This window comes from Egretta garzetta, unplaced genomic scaffold, assembly GCF_000687185.1.
Source record: "Egretta garzetta isolate BGI_Z169 unplaced genomic scaffold, ASM68718v1 scaffold215, whole genome shotgun sequence".
Lineage (NCBI taxonomy): Eukaryota > Metazoa > Chordata > Aves > Pelecaniformes > Ardeidae > Egretta > Egretta garzetta.
This window is the reverse complement of record NW_009259719.1, coordinates 8,240,387-8,263,654: the sequence shown is the minus strand read 5'-3', so window position 1 is coordinate 8,263,654 and position 23,268 is coordinate 8,240,387. Positions and strand designations below refer to the sequence as shown.

Here is a 23,268-nt window from a genome sequence, read left to right as displayed (position 1 = left end):
CCTGGGTAGAGTTTTGGAAGAGTGTTTCAGAGGCTGATTTATGACATCATGTTAGTGAGCTGTAATTAATGTGAAGTAGTAGGTGTTAGAGGGACAGAGAAGACAGTCTGTCTCAGATTATCTTGTATTTGCTGTTGAGTAAGTACAGTGCTTTAGAGTAGTTACATATAGCCACTGATGCTTTTTATCTTGTTATCTGCAGATTTTTTTTTTATTTTTTTTTTCTGGAGAAGACTTTATTTCCAAGTTATTGGAACAGTTTGCTTGGCATCTCCATCTTCAGTGTCTACAAAAATGACAGTTCAGTACTATTGGACCACTAAAATGTGTTGTGCTTTGGCTGGTAGGAATTCTAGGGAGGTAATGCCTTCTAGAAAAAAACGTTAAGTCAGTGAATATTTCATATGACTACTTCTGTAATTTTCCATCTGAGAAAGGTCCTACTAACTAGAGTATTCCAGAATCAATTTGAAGATAGCAGTTCAGTATTAATCTTGACATCTTGAGGTAGGTAGATAAGTCTTTTCCTGTTTCTCCCACAGGTCGAGCAGACCCAGAGTGCATGCTTGGGCACCTACTGAGGATACTTTTCAAGAACGATGATTTCATGAATGCGGTAGGTTTGCCCTGAGAACTGTATCTGTCAATTCCTGACACTTTCTTACGATTTTTGTTTAATCCGTGCTGGTTGACCTCAGTACTTGTTTAATACTTATTTTACTGGTGTAGGGACTATCTCTTCCATAGCAGTGGTTTTTAAAATGGGTTTGTGTGACTCATTTGCCATTGTTAAAGTGACTCAAGGAAAGGGGAATTCATGAGCTGTTCAGGAGTGCTGGAGTATGTGTAGTAAACAACTGAATTGGTTCTTCTCGAGATTTAACAGTATCTTTAAAGAAAATGTAGCTCCTGTAATAGAAGTTTAAAAGCATAATTAATTTCTGTAATGGAAATTAATACCACTAATTCCAATGCCTTGTCTCTGACTACTTGGAAATGCTGGACTGCTTGCAGGAGCAGAGGAGTATGTCAGTTCTAGAAGACTCAGGAAGAGGATTAAAAGGCAAGAGTCTGGCTTTCCTCTTGCTTTGCTGTACTCTAACATGAGTTAATAGCTAGAATTTTTGTTACACTTGCCTCCCTGCAAGCACCTGTATCAGTGCACATTGCTGTAAGGATTCTGACCGATTGCTTGCATGTAGCTTTCTGCCTTAAACTGCAAGTGATAAGCAAACAGAGATGCCATTAAAAATGTGCATTTTTAATATTTTCAGCTATTACCTTTTCATGTTTACACTGTTACTGAACTGTAATTTTTATTTTAGGCATTTGTTTTTACAAATCAGTTCAAGATAGATGTTTAGTCAGTGAACAGCAGATCAAAGGGGAATTTTGGTTCTCTGAGAAGTAGTTTCAACTTCTGAGGCGCTGGAGGGAGCAGATTAAAGGCTAGTCATCTTTAGATCCACGGAATCCATACTGACATTTACTTCATCATTTTGCTGCTGTGGGAGTCGTAAGGCTTTCACTGCACTGGTTTTGGTCAGAGTTGAATTTCAAACCAATGCTGTTCCTGATCTTCTCTAGCTAGTGAATGCTTATGTGATGACAAGCAGAGAACCTCCATTAAACACTGCTGCCTGCCGACTTCTTCTGGATATCATGCCGGGACTGGAAACAGCTGTTGTCTTTCAGGAAAAGGTATCATCTATATTAAGGCTTGTTTTTAAACTTGGCGTATTATGGACTCCAACAGTTCTTCCCACAGGAGAAACCAGTAAAAAGCCATATTGAAATCCTGTGTCTGGGAGACAATCTATTCAGTCTTACTAATGGTTTGGGGCTTTTTGATGTTGGCTTGTTCCTCTGATCAAATCTTGGCTATGTTGCAGCTTGTAAGGTATAACAGGACTGATTCAGACAGAGGAGCTAGGACTTAATGTAATGCTTTGGGAAATGTTATACTTTGAATTGTTATTTCATAGGCCTGTGAATGGAGAGGCTGTATAGAATGCGAAGACTTGCTGTAGGAGTCTTGCCCGGTAATCCCCAGCTACAGCAGAGTGATAGCATTGTTAAAGCTAAGTGATAAGCAAGCCATACTTTAACTAAGCAGTCTAAAATCCACATGCTTTATGGGGATTATCTGGAGCTCTGATGGACAGCTGAATCAGACTCCTGTATGTTGACAAATGTGGTTTTCTGAAGGAATGCACAGAGGTTTGAAATCGAGGAGAAAGTTGGTTTCACTCCTGAGCTCTAGTTTCCTCATCTGTAAAAATTAATGTCATGTTTTTCTGAAGTTTGGACATCAGGTAGCACTTCATATAAAAGTTCCAAATTTAGCTTCTTTGCTATTGGATATATGGATATGAACTCTAAAGCATGATAAAAGGAAAGAATTATCTGCTCCCCTTGTGGAGGATTGAATTTAATTTGAAATCTTTGTGATCTGTTGAAAGGCTAAGGCTGTGAGACTTTGATAAAAAAAAAATTAAAAGCAAACCAATAGTTGCATATTTGTGGAGGATATAGCTTTTTTTCCCTGAGACTAAATCTCTCTGTAAATTAAAATTAAATTTTTAAGTTAAGTTTTTGCACTTAAGGACTTTTTTTCTTTTGACTCAAGAATACGTAGAGTTCTATTATGGCGCTTTGGGTTCCTGTATGTAGGAGGCTTTAGCATAGCTCACAAATCTGTTTGAAGAGGGTACTGTTCTGGTCATAAAGAGGTCCTCCAGCGGCCAAGGTATTTCACATCTCACCAATTTTATTTCTGCTAATGATATAAGAGCATTTAAATAATAATGCAATTTAATTTAAATATATAACAAGCAACTCTTTAAAAATCTGTAAGCCGAGAGTTCTCACTGAAATGTATGTCTACTCATATTGTAATGTATGTCTATTCATTATTACTTTTAACTGATCTTCTATTGTATTGTACCTATGATTCAGATTATGTAAAAGATTCCTGTCATGATAATGATGTGTTGCTGTATAATGTTTCAAAATCCAGTAGTGATTTAGAGGAAGAAAAAGCATCTTTCATTCTAACACACTATTTTTTAATTGACTGTTTTATTTAGTACTTATCCAGCCTTATTAAGAAAAATTGCATGGCAGTCTGTGCTCAAACACCGCTAGTTTTGTTACTATTAAAAATATTAACCATACTTAACATTGATTGGCATGTGTGCAGATTGGTATACTTGCATGCATTTCCCTCTTCTCCCAACATTATGAATTTCTATGTTGAGAATTGTTCTTTTGGTTGGTGAGTAGTCATTAGTGTAAAGACTTCCTTGGGCACAAGGTAGCTTGCTTATTTAAGTGACTTTTCAATTTAGCCTTAATAAGCTTTTAATGAAATGTAAGAAATTTAGCCAAATTCGATTATACTTGGTGTAAGTTCAACACTGCTTCTTTGAAATCTGCTAAATTGCTGGAGAATTATATTAGTGAAACTGACAGGAACTTTGGGCTTGTTTGTTTTGAGTAATCAATTTATACCTGTAGGGTTTTGCTACTTCCTAGGCAGTAGGTTGAGTGGCCACTTCAGAAGATTTTTGCAGGTGTGCAAATCCTGATTCCAAGTATCTGAAGCCTGGCAATAGTTTTATGCAGCTTAAAATGTTAGATTCTTTTTTTTCTTCTTCCAGATATTTTAAAATCTTGATTCATTATATAATTGGTAGGAAATGTAGCCTGCTTGTTACTAGAGGTAGGGAGAATTGTTACTAACAGATGCTTTCACTGGGACTGAGAAGTTAAAATGAAATATTACGATTGGAATTGCTTTCTTATTTTCTTCATTCTAGGAAGGCATAGTTGAAAATCTCTTTAAGTGGGCACGAGAAGCTGATCAGCCACTACGGACATATGCAACAGGGCTATTAGGAGGAGCTATGGAAAACCAAGATATTGCTGCAAATTATAGGGACGAGAACTCACAACTGGTAATGATCTCTTGATCACTTTCCTTCTTTAGAGGGCAAGTACCTCTACCTTTTTTATTTGTGGGGAGCTCACATTCATGAGTTAATATATGGGTCCTACAGTGGTTATAATAATGTCTGTAAGAGTCAGTAACTCACGCTTTCCATCCTTTCCTGACTGCATTTGCTGAGGCTGCGGACTGATTATTCTGTTATACCAGTTGTGCTAAAAATGCCAATGGAAAGCTAAGAAGGCAAATACTGTACTTTTTAATGGGATGCATATTCATAGTCCCCTTAAAGAAAAATTTTCAGAAGCTTTACATCTGTAACATTCAGAAGCTTTACAACCATAACACAACATTGCGTGTTGCGACTTAGGTACTGGACAGAGATAAAGGCAACATTCCCTTATTCTAGGCTAGGCAGAGATGATGGAAGAATGGTAGAAGTTGGTGCGTGGTTCTGTTAGCATGAATATAGCTCACCTGCTCTTAATGGCTTTTAAGCCCCTTCTTTCTCATTCAGGAGACTAGGTGCTGGTATTTTAGAATGAAAGTAGCTGTAGCAAAAAGGATTGGTGTTTTCTTATTCACTTTGAAATCATTATTTCTCTGGGCAAATGTACACCACAGCATGCTTGACACTTAATGCTGTGGAGTTGGTTGTACGATAAGAACAAAAAACATGGTCAATGTGAGATGCATGACCAAAGCAGGAAATGTATTCTCATGCATTCTTCTGTTCCTAAACAGGTGGCTTTGGTGCTTCGACGGCTACGAGAATTACAGGTTACTGAAATGACTACAAAACAAGAAAACAAGCGTCCCAGTCCTCGGAAAGTGCCATCAGATCCTCTGCTGCCTCTGGATGAAGAGGCTGTGGATATGGATTATGGGGAGATGGCAGTAGATGGAGAGCAAGAGGAAGTTTCTGGGGATATGGAGATCTCCTTTCATCTTGATTCAAGTCACAAGACCAGTAGCAGAGTAAACTCTGCTACCAAGCTAGATGATGGAGGACTGAGAAAGAGCAAATCAGGGAAACAGTATGAAAGAGACAGCTTCCGGAAGGCCAAGCAAAAGCTGGGCTTCTCTGCTTCAGAACCAGAGCGGATGTTTGTTGAACTGTCCAACAGCAGCTGGTCAGAAATGTCCCCGTGGGTGATTGGCACTAATTATACACTTTACCCTTTGACTCCTGCCATAGAGCAGAGGCTAATTCTTCAGTACCTGACTCCCTTAGGGGAGTATCAAGAGGTGAGCATATGAAGGTGGGAGGAAGCACTCTGTGCTTGAATTCTCCTGACAAAACTAGGAGGGGTATTGTGGGGAAAAACTTGCAGACCTGTTATATCGTGGTCTGATGTTTTCTGATAGATTTAAGATCATTTACCTTTCCTGAGTTGTTGATGACTTTCAAACTGATGAAGTCATTACCTGCCAGGTAATACTGAGAACAATACTCAAACCTGAACTTAGCGGGTGTGTGGTCTAGTAGTTGGAGCATGGGACTAGGAATTTTATTCCTGGTTTCTGTTAAATTTGGTGATTGTTTACGTGACACAGGGCAAGTCACTTTGTTTGAAATACAGACACTTTTCCTGTTTCCTCTGGGAGATGTGATAGACCCCCACAATTAAAAGTCTGAGGAAATAATGAACTTGAAATTCTAAATGAAGTTGTTTGTGTAACGTCTGCAGTAGTTCTGATGAGAAATGGAAGTGCCCACGTTATGCAGATGCTTTTGAGAGCTGTTGTTACTTACATGGACAAAGTAGTTAGGCAGTGTCAGGTTTACCAAAGATCCCATAACACTCAAGTTAGCATAGGTCTGCAGGCCAACTTTGTCTAATCTTTTTTTAGGTGGCTTAACTTAATTTGAAATAGAACAAAGCAACACAGTTTTGCTTTGTGATATACATTATGTGTGTGTGCACATGTGTGCCTTGCTTCTGTGAGAGCCAAAGAAGCCATTATCTCCCTAATACCCTGCATGCTGACTGGATCACTTCATATGCCAGCAATAATAGGATATAAAAGTAGGCATTAATACTATAAAGCTGTTACACAAAGAATTATGCGAAGGGTTTTGGTTTGTTGCCCTGCTCTCCTGTTTTTTCTGTTCAGTTGTTGGGTAGTTGTCTTTGCACAGATGGAAAGTGGAACCTATCGCCAGGGTGGTATCTGTGTGGACTTGCCATAGCCGCACTTGAAGGAGAGTCTTAAGATTTCCGTGTGGCAGCTGTCATGCACCTTGCTGCAGTCAGCAGATGTATTACAAGAGGTCTGTTAACCTTTATTGCTTCCTATGGATGGAGCTGGTTACCTCTGACCTCTCATAACAGGTATCTGCCAATAGGGGAAAATTGGGGGTTTGAGAGAGTAAAAACCAAAACAGACCTTGTATTTCCCATGAAACGTTCAGCTAGTCTCCCTTTTTTATCTTTCTCAGCTACTTCCCATCTTTATGCAACTGGGATCAAGGGAGCTAATGATGTACTACATCGATTTGAAGCGAACCAACGATGTGCTGCTCACTTTTGAAGCCCTTAAGGTAAATTACTTTCATAATGCATAAAATGTACCATAAACATTGTAAAAACATTGAATATATGTCTGCTGCATGCATCAAAAGCAAATGCTTGCCTTATTTAGGCCTGCATATCTTGCAGCATTCCCTGGGATTGGAATTGGCTTTCATTCAACTTCAATACATTGCAGTTTTGTTTTTATAACTCTCAAGTATTTAAAATTAAAAAAAAAGTGAGGAGGGGATAAAAAGATCCTAATTGTGCAGGAAGTGCAATTTATTTCACCTGCCATCTGCCTATCTGAAGATTATAAAAATTCCTTTTTCTGTCAAGTGCTTGTGTCCTGTTGCCATTTCAAGGGAGACTTGTGAGGGATAAGAAGCATAAGCATCTTATTCCCAGAAGCCCCAGCATGACATCTCTGAGCTTAATTTTTAAAATACAGTATCTTTGTGTCTTTAGGTTACCTTCCTGAGGTACAAAACCACACAAAATAACCTTATTCAAGCCAAACCTGCAGTGCAGAAGCACAATTTATATTTTTCTGTGCGCCCTTTCCCTCTTTCATGGTAACTTCTCTGCCTCTCATCCTCCAGTGTCATCTTTCTCTCTGTTTCATTGTCATTTGTCTGAGAATTTATTTCCAAAGAGCAGTGTTCCTACAAAAGGTGTAGGTTACCTCAGTTGGGAGTGGGGTGGAGTTTACAGTGGTTCTTACTTTTTCCTCTTAAGGTGTTGGTACTACAGAAAAATAAAGTGGAGTAAACTTCAGTGCAGCTGCAGACCTCAGTTTTAACAATAGCCTTTAAACTTCATTTTGTAAAATTCTTCTTGCCAGCAATGTGGCACATACAAAGTTTGAATGCAAATTTTAGTATTTCTTACTGATAATAGAAAGTGTTAATATAAAAAGAATAGGAAGACTTAATGTGGCCTATTGGACAATTTGAGTTGCTCTGCTTTTCCGCTATTTCTTTTGCGAGATGTGTGAAGTGAAGTGATGATGCCTTTTTTGCTTTTGTCATTGGGATAAATGCTACATTCTGCAGTTAAATGTAATGGGAGGAGGAAGTAAGGTGGACAAAGCACAGAGTGCTTGTTCTTTCTTCCATCTGTTTTTCTATGGAACGGGGGATGGAATTGATGACAGTTTGAAGAATTCCAGTCTAATCTGCTTTTATCCTTCCTTAGCATTTGGCATCACTGCTGCTGCACAACAAGTTTGCAACGGAGTTTGTTGCTCATGGAGGAGTGCAAAAGTTGCTGGAGATTCCTCGTCCTTCCATGGCAGCCACAGGGGTCTCTATGTGCTTGTATTATTTGTCTTACAATCAAGATGCCATGGAGAGGGTAAGAGGCATCCTTTTAATATAACTGCAGTGATTCCTGTGGTTTCTTAGTGTTTCTACCTGTATTCAAACAGTGAATAAACATATCCTATGCTAAAAAGCAAATTTATATAGAAGACTTCAGTATGTGCAGAGGCAAGAGGAAGTATATAATGGTATATTTGAGTGTTTTGTTTCAAGGGTGTGGATTTCAGTTCCTAGGGAATTAACTGAAGACCTCTGTCTTGTTGGCATTGTCTCAATACTTTCATCACCCTTTTCATCCTATTACTTCCTCTTTCCTTCAAAGAAAACAGAAAAACTCCTCTGTTCTCATTTGTCTTTCCTTTCCCATATGTTCCAATGGACTCATATACCTGACATTGTTTTTTCCACGCATGGTCCCAGTGTGGATAGAGAGCTTTGGTGTTACACAATACCTCAGTCAGATTCCAGACAGTAGCACAACTGTGGTGTTAGAGTGCAGCAGAAGACTAATGCAGGTCTGGTTTGCATTGTGTAGAAAATCAAATTAAATGACTCTTTAAGGGTTCTCTGTGGCCTGAGCTCATAAACATTAAACCAGCTGATAGTGAAGGTAAAGTTCCTCACCCTGTATTTTAACGTAGAAAAAAATTCTGCAATCCTCCTCTGAGCTCAGTAGTATTCCTCCAGCAAGCATCCCTTCAGACAGGTCGATATGGCAGTCCACCCTTAAACTTAAGTTTCAGGTACTTTAAACAGTGATACTAACTTCCTTTTTTATTTTTTGTACTGGCAACAGCACGTGTTTAGGATCTAATCCAGTTTATTCTAAACTTGCTACCATTCAAGGAAAAAAGATGAACTTTAAGCTTGTGAGCATTAGTACTGGCAGACGGGAGCATCCTGCTCTAAGATTCATTCAAAGCAACTGCAAAGTTGTAGCCTTAAGCCTTCCAACTCTGCTCTGCTTTGAGTGATGGCTTTTGATTTCAGGCCTGTCTTTGGCACTGTCTAGTACTTTTTTTTTTCCCCACCCAATCTGAAAATGGAAGCAGTTAAACTAGTAACTGTACATTTCTGCTTATTCTTCTCTAGTTTTTGATGCTGTGTGTTGTGATTTAACGTGCTTAATGCTCCTGAGCACGTAGAGGACAGACTGCTAGTGGTTGTTTAAGGCTGTATCTGTGTGGATTCTGCTGGCATTTGTGTTCTGACAGCATTTGTATGAGCGAGTTGAAAAACCTTTTGGTAATCACAGTTGATCAGGGCTGTCTGTGCCCTGTATTACATCTCCCTTATGAGGGCAAGAAAGGTGAAATGGGCATAATGTTCCCTCCATTTCTTTTTGCCCATTATATCAGAAAGATGGATCCTGGCTGCATATGACCTGCTTTGATGTTTCTCTGAACTTTGTCTTAAAAAAACCTCTCTACACTCCTTTTTTTTTTTTCCTTCTTTTTATATCCCTGATTCCACTTGCTGCTTGTATGGTTGTTTAAAAGAAAACCAAAAGCCATGACAAGGTGTTGCATGAGGATTCCTTCTACTTGACATCTTCAGGCCATGTCATAAAACCATGCAGCTGTTTTGTAGTGGCATTGTCTCATCTGCCAGATGTTATCCCTAATATCTACAAATACCAGGTAGAGCAGGTTTCTGTGGTACATTCCTCTCGTCTTCAGATTTCAGAGGAAGCCAGTTTCAAGGGGCAGTCCCTTGTTGCTTAGTCCATGCTGAGCCTCAGGTCTTGGACTGGAGGCAAGGCTGGAGCTGGTAGCACTGTATTCTCTGAGTATGTCCAACACCAGCAGAGAAGAGACGAAAAAATCTTCTAACTTGGCATACAGCAGTTGGTGCCAGTGCTTTAGCTCCCTGTGCTGTTCCTCTTGGCATTGACCCTGGCAGAGGGTTCAGATTTCCTTATTGTTAGAAGCTAACAAACATATACAGAAGTGCAGCTCTGAGCACATGGTCTGCACATCTCAGAGGCAGGGTCTGAGAAGAGAAGATGATCGGCTCTCTGTTTCCAGAGAAAGTCAAGCTTTAGATTTGCATTTGATGATCCTTGCAATTCCCCTAGACTTCGGTGCTACTAGAGTTTGCTAGAACTTCAACCTAGTGTATGATACTGTTGTGCTGAGTAGAACGTTTTGTTTTTTTTTTCAGTGGAAGCTTTTCTTCCTTCTCTGCCTCTAGCGAAGCGTTCTTTGTATGGCTTGAAGTGGTATGGAGAAGGGCTCTCTGGAATTATACTACATTAAGACTGCTGTATTTACTGTGTTTAGGTCTGGGAATGGACCAACTGCTAGTCCTGCATTGCCACATCATGGCCTTTATTAGTCTCACTGTGGCTTTTTTTTACTGGTCTGGAAATGGGACTTTCATGTCTCAGATATCCCAAGTCAAGCTGGGAGTAACTGATATTTGTCCTCTGTCTGCCTCTCAAAGAACCCTCATTCTCCTTGGACAAATTCTCTTCAGCAATCTGTTTTGAAGTCCTTCTCAAGAATGTTCTTTTGTTTCCTAGGTGTGCATGCACCCCCATAATGTGCTTTCAGATGTAGTAAACTACACCTTATGGCTAATGGAGTGCTCCCATGCTTCAGGCTGCTGCCATGCTACCATGTTCTTCTCCATTTGCTTCTCCTTCCGTGCTGTCCTGGAGCTCTTTGACAGGCACGATGGCCTTCGACGTCTGGTTAACTTGGTAAGGCTTGTAGTTTTATGTGGCAAAGAGGGTTTTAGTGCCAGGTTTAACACCCTTTACAGTGCAACTGTGGAGAATTGTTCTTTTTTTGTTTTGTCTTGTTTGTTGGGGTTTTTTTCCTCCTAAGTTCCCAAGAGATGGAGAGGTGGGGTGAGTTTTCTAAGCAACAGACATGTGGATCCCTTCATCTTTATTCTTTTTCTTATTATTGTGATCATTATCCAGAGACCTGCTACCCTTTGAGAGCTTTTTGGTGCAACTCTGGGGCTAAGCAGCACTTGATCACACAATGATGCCTTAGCAGTAGTTAAAATGTTTCTCACTATTTCACACACATGCAGTATTGCCATGTACCCTTTTGGATGCAGATACATCCAGCCTTGTTCCAGGAGAGGTATGGCTGTGTTTGTGCTGTGGTAATCCTGGTACCTTATGAGCACAAATTATACTCTTCATGTACAAAAGCTGGTATGTCTGCATGGTGTTGCTGTGCAGTCCTTGTAGCTTGGGTTGGTACTAATTTAGGGATGCCAGCACCGCAGGGTGAAAGTGCTCTTTGTGCTGTGTAATACAATGCCTAATAGTCTTAGGCACAATGTTGCCTCCAGATTTACATTGATGTAACTCTGGGATTTCTTTCTTAGATAGTGAAGAAGGGGGAATGGTTCTTTTTAGACTTAACTCTTTATCCATGCAGATAGCCTTTTCTGTTCAGACAGCTTTCATCGGCTCTCAGAGTGTGCTTGTATGTCTTTGTACAGCGAAATAAGTTTGTTTTAGTCCACGTGTAGCTGAGAACTGTATGTGCTTTTTTTTCCTGAAAAGTGAGCTGACGAAACTTTTTTTTTCTTCCCCCACCCAATCTCTTTCTGAAGATAAGCACGCTTGAGATCTTAAACCTGGAAGACCAAGGAGCCCTCTTGAGTGATGATGAGATCTTTGCTAGTCGCCAGACTGGGAAACACACCTGCATGGCCTTGCGTAGATACTTTGAGGCTCATCTTGCTATCAAACTTGAACAGGTGAAGCAGTCACTCCAGCGCACTGAAGGTGGCATTCTGGTCCATCCGCAGCCCCCTTACAAGGTGAGCAGCATGTTGCAAGCTTATAACATAGTCGTTGCATTTTTCAAGCATCTAAGATGCAGGAATATGTGGATGTCCTGTGGAGCCAGTGGAATAACTAGGCAGTGTGCAATTTGTAGGGCTAGGGATTTTTTTTTACTTGTACCTTTTTCCTGCCTTGTGGAATGACACTGCAATAGAAAAATACAGAAGCGCCTTTGAGGTTCATCTGAACTACGTTTGATTAAGGGTCCTGCGGATCTGCTGTGGTTCACCTTCCATCTCTCAAAAACTGAATTAAAGGCAGGTTATTTTTAATATATGTGGGTTTTTCTATGCTTTTAATCTCTGAAAAGACAAAATCTGTATATATGTATAGAAGCATACATAATGATGAAAAACTTGGAAATAAGTTTGATTTAATAATGATGACTAAAATGTGTCTTTTGGAAACCATAGTTTTTAGGAATTATCTGGGAGATTCTTGTGTTGGCCATGATTTTTTTTTCCTACTTTCTCCCTGCAAAGCGATTTTTTTAAAGAATAGTTTTATGGCTGCTTGTTTTGAGGGAGCACATTCACCTGTGGTTTCTGGTTTAATTTAAGATGGTTTTGTAGAAAAGCTGAAATAAGAAAACACAAGGTGTTTTTTGCTTCTGCAAGAATCACTTATTTCCAGTAACTAAAGAAACGTGTATAAGCTGTTGCTGCCTGTGTTACTTAAAAAAAAAAAAAAATTACTGAAAGGCAAGCGTGTTAGGAATTTCCTTTTTTCTTTAGAATGTTTTGTAATCAGCACTTAGAAACTGTAATTGAATGGTTTTTTGCTGCCTTTTTTAATACTTTAGCATAAATTTATTTTGAATGATGGTCTAGTAACTACTAGATTATTAGCTTAAAAGCAGAGTAGAATTTTAATTTAATGTAACTTTTCTTCTTAAATTGGCCTAAGCCGCCTAGGACTGCCAAGAAACTTAAAGGATATTATTCTTAAGCTTCTTATTGTGTATTATAGTTGACAATTGCTGTATTCTTTTATATTTGAGGAATAAACCAGAAAGTAAATACATAATCTGCAAGTAACAGTGGTAATCTAATCTTTGTGGATGCAGTTTTCAGTTAAATCCCAGCAGTGGGGGACTTGACGTGCAAGTTTGTAACCCCTGTGATCTCTCTTTAATGCTTCCAACTCATTTCCCTGCAGGCCTGTTCGTATACTCATGAGCAGATCGTAGAGATGATGGAGTTCCTGATTGAGTATGGTCCAGCACAGCTCTACTGGGAGCCAGCAGAGGTTTTTCTCAAATTGTCTTGTGTCCAACTCATGCTTCAGCTCATTTCAATAGCATGCAACTGGAAGACATACTATGCAAGGTGAGCTGTTTGCTGCAGTGCTGTATTTTAGTGCAGTAAGTTGTGACTCTTGGGTAGGACATTACATTTCTAGATTTTCTGCCTCTGTGATAGCATTTAAAACAGGCATGTACTGGTTAGTGCTGTTAGGGCTTGTGCTGTGGCTGCACAGTGCTTATGAAAGTTAATACTGTGGAAAGCAGGACTAAGATCTTGAGGTAGGGAGAGGGATGTCACGAGATTTCTGAAGAGCCAAAATGTTTCAGGCCTTTGATTTCCGAGAAATCAGCATCATAGTAGAGCTTAATTGCAATTATGTTCCACTTTCTATCTGTCTGAAAATGCGTTTCCCTTTTTGTTAGGGAAAGGCTAGAAAACCTTCAAAGCAGAGGATAAAATCAAGACATATCTTAATCCTGGAAAGAGGTGGAATATCTGTTTGGATGTAGAAAGTTTAGCTGACTCAAGAGAGTATCACTCTGTGTATTTCTTTGATTTGTTGGTATTTGAAGTTTACTGAGCAGATATACCTGGGCAAAGGAGTTGTGTGAATATGCAACAAGCCATCATTTGAGAGAGGAAAAAGACTGAAGATCGTTACTGTGCATTGCTCAGGTTCACATCCCTAGATGATATACCGCAAGCTGTTAAACTCAACATGTTGGTAGAGGTGCCCACCTCGCGATGCCACTTTTAAGTTTCTCCCTTGTCTTGGCCCCAGACAAGCTGTGGAGGCACCATGATATTCTGTTATCTTTCTGTGGTACCTCTTCCCTCTACCTCCCCACCCCAAAAAAGTCTGCAGCATCCTTGCTGTTTAAAAAAAAAAAGGGAACTGCCACCAGGCTCTGATAGGATACCATTAGGATCCTCTCCCCAGTTCAAAAGGAGGATGGGTGCAAAGTTCCAGCCTCTGTTTATCCAAATGACCATCTGCTCCCCAGAGTGAAGCTGTAGTTCTCTCTAGAGATATGTTCACTCGTGAGTCACTCTCTAGAGATATGTTCACTCGTGAGTCACTCTCTGCTACAACTAGTGTCATCAGCTGTATTCTTGTGACCAGGACTCCCTCCTTATTTCTGCTGCCTGCAGGAGCTCCTTGCCTAACTTAACTTGAAAGAACTTTGAAATCTGTTTTGCTTCTGCAATCCCCTGCCTCTCCCCCTCTCTCTCAGGTTGCACTCTCCTGGGTAGTTTCTGTTATCCTGTTTCTTACTCTCTGCGGCTGTTTCCTAATTGCTAGCTGGGTTAACTCCTACCTTCCCATACAGGCTTGAAAACCTTCCCCCCTTTTCTTATATTGCTATGCCTTTCCACCTCTTGCTTAACAGCCCTTTTCACCTTCTGCACACCTGTGTGTCTCTTAAACCAGTGCCTGAGTTGGTGCTTTTTTCCCTATCACCATTGTCTGTTTTACTGCTAAACAGTTTCCCTTGACTTTAGAAAAACTTCCTTTCTAATAGATGGGTGACAGAGTATTTTAGGCAGCAGTGTTTCAAAACTAAGATGTAGAGTTAGATTAGGTTGAGAAGCTTAATTTAGAATGCTTTTGTGGATAAGTCTTACCATTCTTATTTTTATAAATACAAAATTACAGTGCTTTTAGGAGCCTGTGGGCAGGGTGGGATAAATGTGGACAGACTGCAGGCATGTGTGCATGTTAACACTGCCTTCTGTGGAGATCAGCCCTTTAGGGGTTCATTCTAAAATCTCTAAAATTCTAAAATTTAGGGAACATTCTAAAATCAAAAGGCACCGTCAAATACATCAGATGTGACTGATTAACTCCTATTTGTTAGAGTAGATTGAATACTATTTTATGTTATTGAAACAACTCTATATTTACACCTCTAAGAAGTTCTTCTATTGTCTTCCAGGAATGACACAGTACGATATGCTTTGGATGTACTAGCCATCCTGACTGTGGTTCCTAAAATCCAGTTGCAGCTGGCAGAACCTGTGGATGTGTTAGATGAAGCCGGATCTACTGTTTCCACTGTGGGTAAGCTGAATATGGTCCTGATGACTTACTTATCAATTGTGCTCTGCTACATGGTTTTTCAGTTGGCCGTTTCTCACCTACAGTGAGACAAGGGTTAAAATAATTAATGTATTCAGAGTTATTGTCAGGATTGCAAATAAATGGGCGAGTAGACTGTGGTTAAAATTATGTCATGATTAGCACTGTGGTCGGATTACAAATTTGAAGTCATGGTCTTTGACTCGCACTTGTTTTTGAGAGCTTGTTAAATACAGATGGAGATGAATCTACTTTTGTAGACTATTAGGGGTTCCCTCGGCTCCTCAGAAATTTAGGTCTCCTGCGGATATATTTGAGAATATGGGAGAGGAACAATTATTTCTGTTTGTTTGAGTTATGCTCTAACTGGCTACCTGCAGATTCAGTATGCAAATGAATGAGATGTGCCTGGATCAGATTTAAGCCTTATGCATTAAATGGGGCATGACTTTTCTTTTAAGAAAAGAAAAGTAAAACGTGGGAAGAGTACTAGATATAGGCAAAAGACAATTTCTTTTGCACAAAGCCTTTCTCTAGACAAAACACCAATTCTTTCTTGAGTGAGGGTTTTGATCTTCTGAAGTGGACATGAAACTAACAGGAACTCCCAGGGAGTGAAACCAAACCCAAAGTTTCCTTTTTGACAGACTACTTTTGGAAGCTGTGATATTTTTTTTTTTTTTTTTTTTTTTTTTTCCCCCCATCCACTTCATAACATGATCCCCTTCCTTACTCTCTATTTCCACTTTGTTAGTATTTATACAAGAGAGACCCTTTCTGCAGTAAGCATTAGAGCCATGCCTAGCTCAAATTTTGCGTTCGTGGGCCATGCCTGATCACCTTCTCTGAAAGATTGTTTGACTCCCTACTTACTGATTATGAAGTGGAGGATGAAAACATTTTTCTGTGGAGGTAGAAGAATGTCTTACACTAGTTAGCAAAACTTGGGAATTCCCAGAATGAAGAGAATTACCTATTTTCCTCAAATTTGTTGAAGACTCCATTGCTTGTCTGGTGAATTACATAAGATACATTTTAGAGTACTAAAGGAACTATTTCTTTCCCTCACTAGGTATTAGTATCATCCTTGGAGTTGCTGAGGGTGAATTTTTCATCCATGACGCCGAAATTCAGAAATCAGCCCTTCAGATCATCATCAATTGTGTATGTGGCCCAGATAATCGGATCTCCAGTATTGGCAAATTCATCTCTGGAACTCCTCGGCGAAAGCTTCCTCAGGCTCCCAAGAGCAGTGAGCACACGTTAGCCAAGATGTGGAATGTGGTACAGTCCAACAATGGCATCAAAGTGCTGCTATCATTGCTGTCTATAAAAATGCCGATCACAGATGCGGATCAGATCCGAGCATTAGCCTGCAAAGCCTTGGTAGGGCTCTCGCGTAGCAGTACTGTCCGGCAGATTATCAGCAAGCTCCCCCTCTTCAGCAGCTGTCAAATTCAGCAGCTGATGAAAGAGCCAGTGCTTCAGGACAAGCGAAGCGAGCACGTGAAGTTCTGCAAATATGCTGCTGAGCTGATAGAGCGTGTCTCGGGGAAGCCGTTGCTGATTGGCACAGATGTGTCTCTGGCTCGGTTGCAGAAAGCAGATGTAGTGGCCCAGTCAAGGATCACGTTTCCTGAGAAGGAGCTGCTCCTCCTGATTCGGAACCATCTCATCTCTAAGGGCCTGGGAGAAACTGCATCTGTCCTTACTAAAGAGGCTGACCTACCCATGACTGCAGCATCTCATTCATCTGCCTTCACCCCTGTTGCAGCTGCTGCCTCTCCTGTGACCCTGCCTCGCACTCCTCGCATAGCTAATGGCATCTCAGCCCGTTTGAGTAGCCACACTTCTGTAGGTTCCACTGCCACCTCAGTCCATGCTCAGGCAAGGCCATCTGCATCCCAAGGTCCTCTTGCCCTTCCAGGCCCTTCTTACGCCAGCAACTCTCCTCTGATTGGCAGGATTAGCTTTGTCAGGGAGAGGCCATCTCCCTGCAACGGCAGAAAAATCAGAGTGTTGCGACAAAAATCGGACCATGGCGCCTATAGCCAGAGCCCAGCTATCAAAAAGCAGCTGGACAGACACCTTCCTTCCCCACCCACGCTGGACAGTATAATCACAGAGTACCTTAGGGAGCAGCATGCCCGCTGCAAGAACCCTGTTGCCACCTGTCCCCCTTTCTCTCTCTTTACTCCCCACCAGTGTCCTGAGCCAAAACAGAGGCGCCAAGCGCCAACTAACTTTACCTCACGGCTGACCCGCAGGGCAGCCTTTCCGAAGTACGGAGGGGTGGATGGTGGCTGCTTTGATAGACACCTTATATTTAGCAGGTAAGGAAGAAAAATGTTTCTTGATCTCTCTCAGGATGTACCCTGTGCCAGAAAGCCTTCCTGGATTCAGGCTGTGCAGTCCCACCGTGGAGCATCCTTGGAGAGAAAAGTGTTTTAATTCAACAGTGACATGTGGGAGAGCCTTGAAAGACATTTTTAGAAGTTGTTTTGTTTCTCTTGTCCTTAGTACATAAAGCGCACTTTATTTTCAGTATCATGTGAATTAATTAGCAACATTGACTAATGAAGCTCATAGCTCTTTGTTCTCCTTTGGAAGGTAAGTATGTAACACCAGTTTTACACAAGACAAATGCAGGACAGCAGAATTCATATTTTGCTCTTGCAGCTGAATCTGCAGCACCGCAAATTGCTAGCCTTTTTATGTGGCCTTTCTGTGCTGAGGTTAAATTGGAAGATGATGTAAGGTTTATAAAAATAAAGATGACACATGGGTGAAAGCATCTTCACAGTGAAACCAGTATCACCTTGCGAAATGATGATGACAGGAGGTTATTTGGCTGATGTGCCATGCCTTCTTGCGTTGAGTGTTTCAGAACTGTTAGAAAATGTTTACCTAGCTGTCTGTACTTATCCAGGTGACGGCATTATAGGTTTTCCATCAATCTGACTTTAAAGACTGTCTCCAAGTGCTTCAACTTAATGATGTGCTTTAACAGAAGTACTTAATAGTGCAAAGCAAACCCTGAAATGTTGGAAACACTGTTGTAACATACTCACTTGAGCGCTAGTCTTACAGTTGACACTTAGCTTGTCCTAGAAAAAAGCTGTAACTTGTACCTACATGACTTTTAAGGACTGGGTTTAATATCATCACACAGCAATTCAGTTTTGCTTTTCTACTCTCTTTTGGGTGACCCTTGTATTTCTACCTCCTCTAGGTTCCGTCCGATTTCTGTGTTCAGGGAAGCAAATGAGGATGAGAGTGGCTTTACCTGTTGTGCATTTTCTGCAAGAGAACGATTCTTAATGCTGGGTACTTGCACAGGGCAGTTGAAACTGTATAATGTATTCAGTGGACAGGAAGAGGCCAGTTACAACTGCCATAACTCTGCCATCACGCACCTTGAGCCATCCAGGGTAAGTAATCAAAGGCCTGTTCTGAGTTTTAGAAGTTCTCCCAGCCTTAGCCCTGGTATGTTTTGGGCCCACATCTACATCTAAAATTCACCTACTGGTTTGGCCTTCAATGCCTGTTATTAAAGTACTTATAATAGTTGCATATTCCCTCTCTGTGAGTTCTACAATTATTTTTTTCTTCCCGAGGTAATAGAGAAGATGCACAGTGGCTGTGTGCCTTCATAAGTAATGAATATGTATGTCTGGATGTGGAAAAATGCTTAAACTGCGTATTTAAGATAAATGTGAGATAAGATATCGGGTATCAGAGTTTATATAACATCCCTTTGGAGAAGGAAATCTTTTTGGGGGCGATTCTAGGAAGAAATAAAAGGTAACTGATTTATTAGCAGAATGAACTCCGCTCACAGGGCATCAAAGTTCAGGCATGGATTGTCCTGATTTTAGCTGCTATTAACGTCACAGATCATTCCCATCATTATCTGTAATGTTTTTCTTTGTCTGCCAAGAGCTCTTTGTATTATACACGGCATTAGATACCTAGACTTTATCCCCATAGGAGTAGCTTAGTAAGCACAAAATCTGCTATAGTTCCTGAATTTATCTTGGGAGTGTAAGTTAAAGTGATATTCTTTTCCCTTCCTGCCCCTCCACTCCCATCTGGAAATACAGGATGGATCTTTATTGCTGACATCTGCTACGTGGAGCCAACCTCTGTCTGCATTGTGGGGAATGAAGTCTGTCTTTGATATGAAGTAGGTATACCCTGATCCAGCTGTGGACTATGTCGCAGTTAGAAGAACCATTCAATATTGGCAGAAACCCTAAGAACAAACTCTGTGAAAGAACAGTACAGCACAGCTCTTACCACGTCTCTTGTGAAAAAATAAAATGTGCTCCCTTTCTTATGTTTAGTATCGTCCCTGTTTAGCTTTGCTAAATTCTAACTACCTAAAGTCCTATTTAGTGCAAGATAGATCAGTAAAATCACTGTTGTCCTTGAAGGCAAAGAAATATGTTTGTATTTTTGTTCTCATGTTTGTAAGTTACCTTGACAATCTATCTGTAGCCAGTTACAGAATTTTACTGGCATGGTGATTTGCATGGTGACATTTTCAGACCTGGATACAAGGTATTTCAGACCTGGATAAAGCTATTTAAAATTTATTTCAGTATTTACAGTTGTTCCTTCCAATAAAAAATGGGTGGAAGGCTCTTAGTTTTTAAAGTGTTTCACTGTTGTCTACCTCAGTGGTAACCAAAAAGTTTTGGTGTGACCTGTTTTAGGTCACCTAGAGGGCATTCTTCAGATAAAAAGTTTAATGTGCCTCAGGCCTGCATATGCATTTGAACATTCATGATGCCATTCATTGATCACTCCTCTAAATAGTGTTATGTTTATGGCAGACCCTGTTGCAGTAGTAATTTGATGACAAGTCTGTGAATTTGTGGTTTGTTTTTTTTCCACCAGTCTGCTGTAAAGACTCTGTCTGTAACAGGTATTTTCCTGTAAATGCCAGTGGAGCATTTTGGCATTCTAGTGTGCCGTGGTCAATGGCGAAGGAGAGTCTTTTCTACATCTTTAGTTTTCTGATGGAGGTATTGGGCTCGTGTTTGGTTCAAACAGGCCATTTGGATCTGCAGTTCCTTGACTTCTTCACTGATTCTATCTACAGGCATTCCTTCCCTGATGACCACTATGTGGAGTTCAGCAAGCACTCTCAGGATAGGGTCATTGGCACTAAAGGAGACATTGCCCATGTAAGTACCAATAAAGGTCATGCTTGTGAAGCTGTGACAAGAATGTTATTCTTCACAGGACATTTATTAACAGATCTGTGTGCTATGATGCTCTTGTGTAACTGATGAACTAAGAGGCTTTAGAGAAAATCTTTGAAAGTGTCAGATAACTTCTCCCTCTGTCTAAGGGTATAAACTTGACCATTCCAAACCAACTGTAGCACAGTGTGGAATGGGCTGCCTCTGTGGTTAGTATTCTGGGAAATTGCAGAATCTGCTTTGTTTTGTTCATTTGAGAGAGATTGTGCAGGACTGTTTTGTTTTTTTTTTTTCTTTGTTTTTCCTGAAGTTGCCTCCTTGGCCTTACTTTTCAATAATAGTAGTAATAATAATAATACATGTTCCACTGTAAACAGTAGCTCAGTCAACAGCTGTGGAAAATGGCCTGTTAAAAAGTGTCCTCCTTTTTGACCCCAGATTTTCAGCTTGCTTTTGGGTAATTTAATTTTACCAATATATTTTCAGAGAATGCTGTTGTAGTGCTTTGTATGAATACCTGTGAACTTGGCAGGTGCAGGCTTCAGAGTGCTTCTGCTGCTGCTTCTTCTCAGTGCTTATTTGCATTCATTATAAGCACTGTCTCTTTCAAAAGAGTATTTGCATAAAAAGTTGTCATGAAACATAACTCAAATTATTTATTATTTTACTTATTGCTCTTGATTTGTTTAAGCAAATATTCTGCCCAGTTTCCATTCCTGCCCAGTTTTTAACTTGGTTTTATCTGGAAGTTAGATGAGTTTGTGTATTGTGTTTATCTGGTAAACAGATTTGTTTTCCAATTCTAGAGAATTTTTTCCTCTCTATACGTTTGAACAAGAGCTAGGCTCTGAGGGATGTTACAGGTCAAATTTATTTGAGAAGATGGTCATAAATCCTTTGTACTAGTTAAGGCCCTTTTTATCTTTTTATCTTCCAACAGTTTGTTGGGGGAAAGCTCAGAAAGTTGCCCTTCCATGTAAATGCTCTGTAGTTTCTGGCTTTTTCCCCTCATTGTGTGCTTTGGAATTTTTATGTTTGTAAATACCATCTGCTCTGAAAGCAGTTCCATTTCTGAAACAGTTTCTGGCCAAGTGGTACCTTGTGACTGCATCTTCCCAGCCTACTTCTCATAATGGGTTAGTTTCTTTGGAACTAATCCTGATTGTATCGAAATTTATCAGTGAACCTGCAGTAAGCTAAGTACTGGCCAAAACATGTTTTGAGAAATTGTTCCAGCTGTGAAAAACTATTAAAGGACTGGCAGGAAGGGTTATCCTTGGAATGCTCTCACTTGCAATGAAAAAGCAAAATGGGAAATGGGGTCATTCTGGAAACAATCTGGAAGGGGGAACATGTGGTGATTTTAGGCACAGGTATATTACAAATTGTGACTAATCTTTCTTTTTCTTTTTAATCTAAAAGATCTATGATATTCAGACTGGCAACAAGCTATTGACTCTGTTTAACCCAGATCTTGCCAACAACTACAAGAAGAACTGTGCCACCTTTAACCCCACTGATGACCTTGTCCTAAATGATGGTGTCCTCTGGGATGTCAGATCGGCACAAGCCATCCACAAGTTTGACAAATTCAACATGACCATCAGTGGTGTTTTCCACCCCAATGGGCTAGAGGTCATAGTCAACACAGAAATTGTATCCTTTGGCCACTGTGGTAACTGACATGCTGGGATCTAAAGAATTTGTATTGATAAATGAGTAGCTGTTTGCAGAAGTTGTATTAGTGGTCTGCTGTGTTACAGGTTATGTATGGTAACAACAGCTTTTCTCTGTGAATCAAGTAAGTAGGGACTGTCTAGTCCTACTAGCTAGCTAATTTAAATCTAGATTCTGCCTCTGATATGGCCTAGAGGAAACACTTAACACGGAAAGAGCAAGAGAGATTTTCTTTTCTAACATACTCTGTAGTACCTCTGCTCTCTTCCCATCCCTTTACAAAAATCAACCTTGAAGCTACTGCAGTAATCTCTTATGACTGGGAATGACATTTTGAGTAAGAACTTTTTCATTTTGAACACATGTAAGGGATTGTGGTGCTGGAATCAGACTCTGGTTCTGTCATACTTGCAAGAGGGTGGCAATGAGGTTTCTTGAACACAATTAATCAGTTGTTTGCCACTGTGGCGAAAAGGAAATAGCAACTTTCAATTGTTTGTTGTTCCTTAGCCTGTATTTTTTCAGTGGGACCTCCGAACTTTCCATTTGTTACACACAGTACCTGCACTGGATCAGTGTCGTGTGGTCTTCAACTATACTGGCACCGTTATGTATGGAGGTAGGACTTCTCAGTCTTATATTACTCGACTTGATCACCTCTGGTTCAAGATAAGTAGATGCTAGTTCAGTGAAATTGAAAGCTTCAGAGAGCCTGTCTAACTCCAAGCCTTAATGGCATGTGTGAACTGGATTTTTTTTCAGGAGGTTTGTGCTACGTTTTTGCTGACAAAGACAGTTTTCTTTAACATCAGCAATATCACAACTCATTTGTGCGATTAAAAAGCAACCTATTGAAAAAGAAAATGTGTATAACAGCAGATCTGATGATGCTTGAGAAAATTATTTTGTCCTCTGTATTACGTTTCAGTGATCTGCAGTATTAATAAAGGCAGCTCTGGAACAGTAGATATTAAATGGGTCTTGACAAGCTATTAAATAAAAAGAAAATTTGCATCAAAGTCTGATTTATCTTAAGTTGATTAGTGATAGTGATAAATGGAAGGTGGATTTGTGGAATAATCTTTCCTTGTATCAGCTATGTTGCAGGCAGATGATGAAGATGACCTTCTGGAGGAGAGAATGAGAAGTCCCTTTGGCTCTTCTTTCAGGACATTTAATGCAACTGATTATAAACCTATAGGTAAGAGTAAGAGAGGAGCAAATAGCTTAGTCTGGAGGTTTGAAGGTTTATTGGAAGTTCTGCTTAGTAACATTCACTTCGTTGTCCCCTTTGTGTGTATGACAACAAATTCTGCTATGACCTGTTCTGACTGAAGCATGAGAGTTGGGTTTAACGCTGAAATAGGTTCAAGTATCACATCCTGTTCAGTATGTGATTGCCTTACTTGCTTCTGTTCAGTAGTTCTGGCTTTATTTTCCTTTCCTCTTTCCA

At 40.2% G+C, this 23,268-nt stretch overlaps 1 protein-coding gene across 9 annotated transcripts in view; it reads left to right on the top strand.

The window, feature by feature from the left end:
* DCAF1 (DDB1 and CUL4 associated factor 1) overlaps nucleotides 1–23,268 on the top strand; it is a 62,737-nt gene that overhangs the window by 20,313 nt on the left and 19,156 nt on the right. For 8 of the 9 annotated variants that reach the window (XM_035894795.1, XM_035894796.1, XM_009639369.2 and 5 more), the window contains exons 4-20: nucleotides 543–616; nucleotides 1,588–1,701; nucleotides 3,822–3,959; nucleotides 4,694–5,197; nucleotides 6,393–6,494; nucleotides 7,663–7,821; nucleotides 10,312–10,491; nucleotides 11,367–11,576; nucleotides 12,760–12,929; nucleotides 14,786–14,910; nucleotides 16,001–17,261; nucleotides 18,161–18,359; nucleotides 19,032–19,114; nucleotides 20,036–20,120; nucleotides 21,561–21,794; nucleotides 22,341–22,434; nucleotides 22,912–23,016. In XM_035894795.1, coding sequence (XP_035750688.1) covers nucleotides 543–616; nucleotides 1,588–1,701; nucleotides 3,822–3,959; nucleotides 4,694–5,197; nucleotides 6,393–6,494; nucleotides 7,663–7,821; nucleotides 10,312–10,491; nucleotides 11,367–11,576; nucleotides 12,760–12,929; nucleotides 14,786–14,910; nucleotides 16,001–17,261; nucleotides 18,161–18,359; nucleotides 19,032–19,114; nucleotides 20,036–20,120; nucleotides 21,561–21,794; nucleotides 22,341–22,434; nucleotides 22,912–23,016 — 3,837 coding nt within the window. Of the gene's footprint in view, nucleotides 1–542; nucleotides 617–1,587; nucleotides 1,702–3,821; nucleotides 3,960–4,693; nucleotides 5,198–6,392; nucleotides 6,495–7,662; nucleotides 7,822–10,311; nucleotides 10,492–11,366; nucleotides 11,577–12,759; nucleotides 12,930–14,785; nucleotides 14,911–16,000; nucleotides 17,262–18,160; nucleotides 18,360–19,031; nucleotides 19,115–20,035; nucleotides 20,121–21,560; nucleotides 21,795–22,340; nucleotides 22,435–22,911; nucleotides 23,017–23,268 lie in introns of those variants that run through there. The other variant, XM_035894801.1, reaches the window with a different exon arrangement.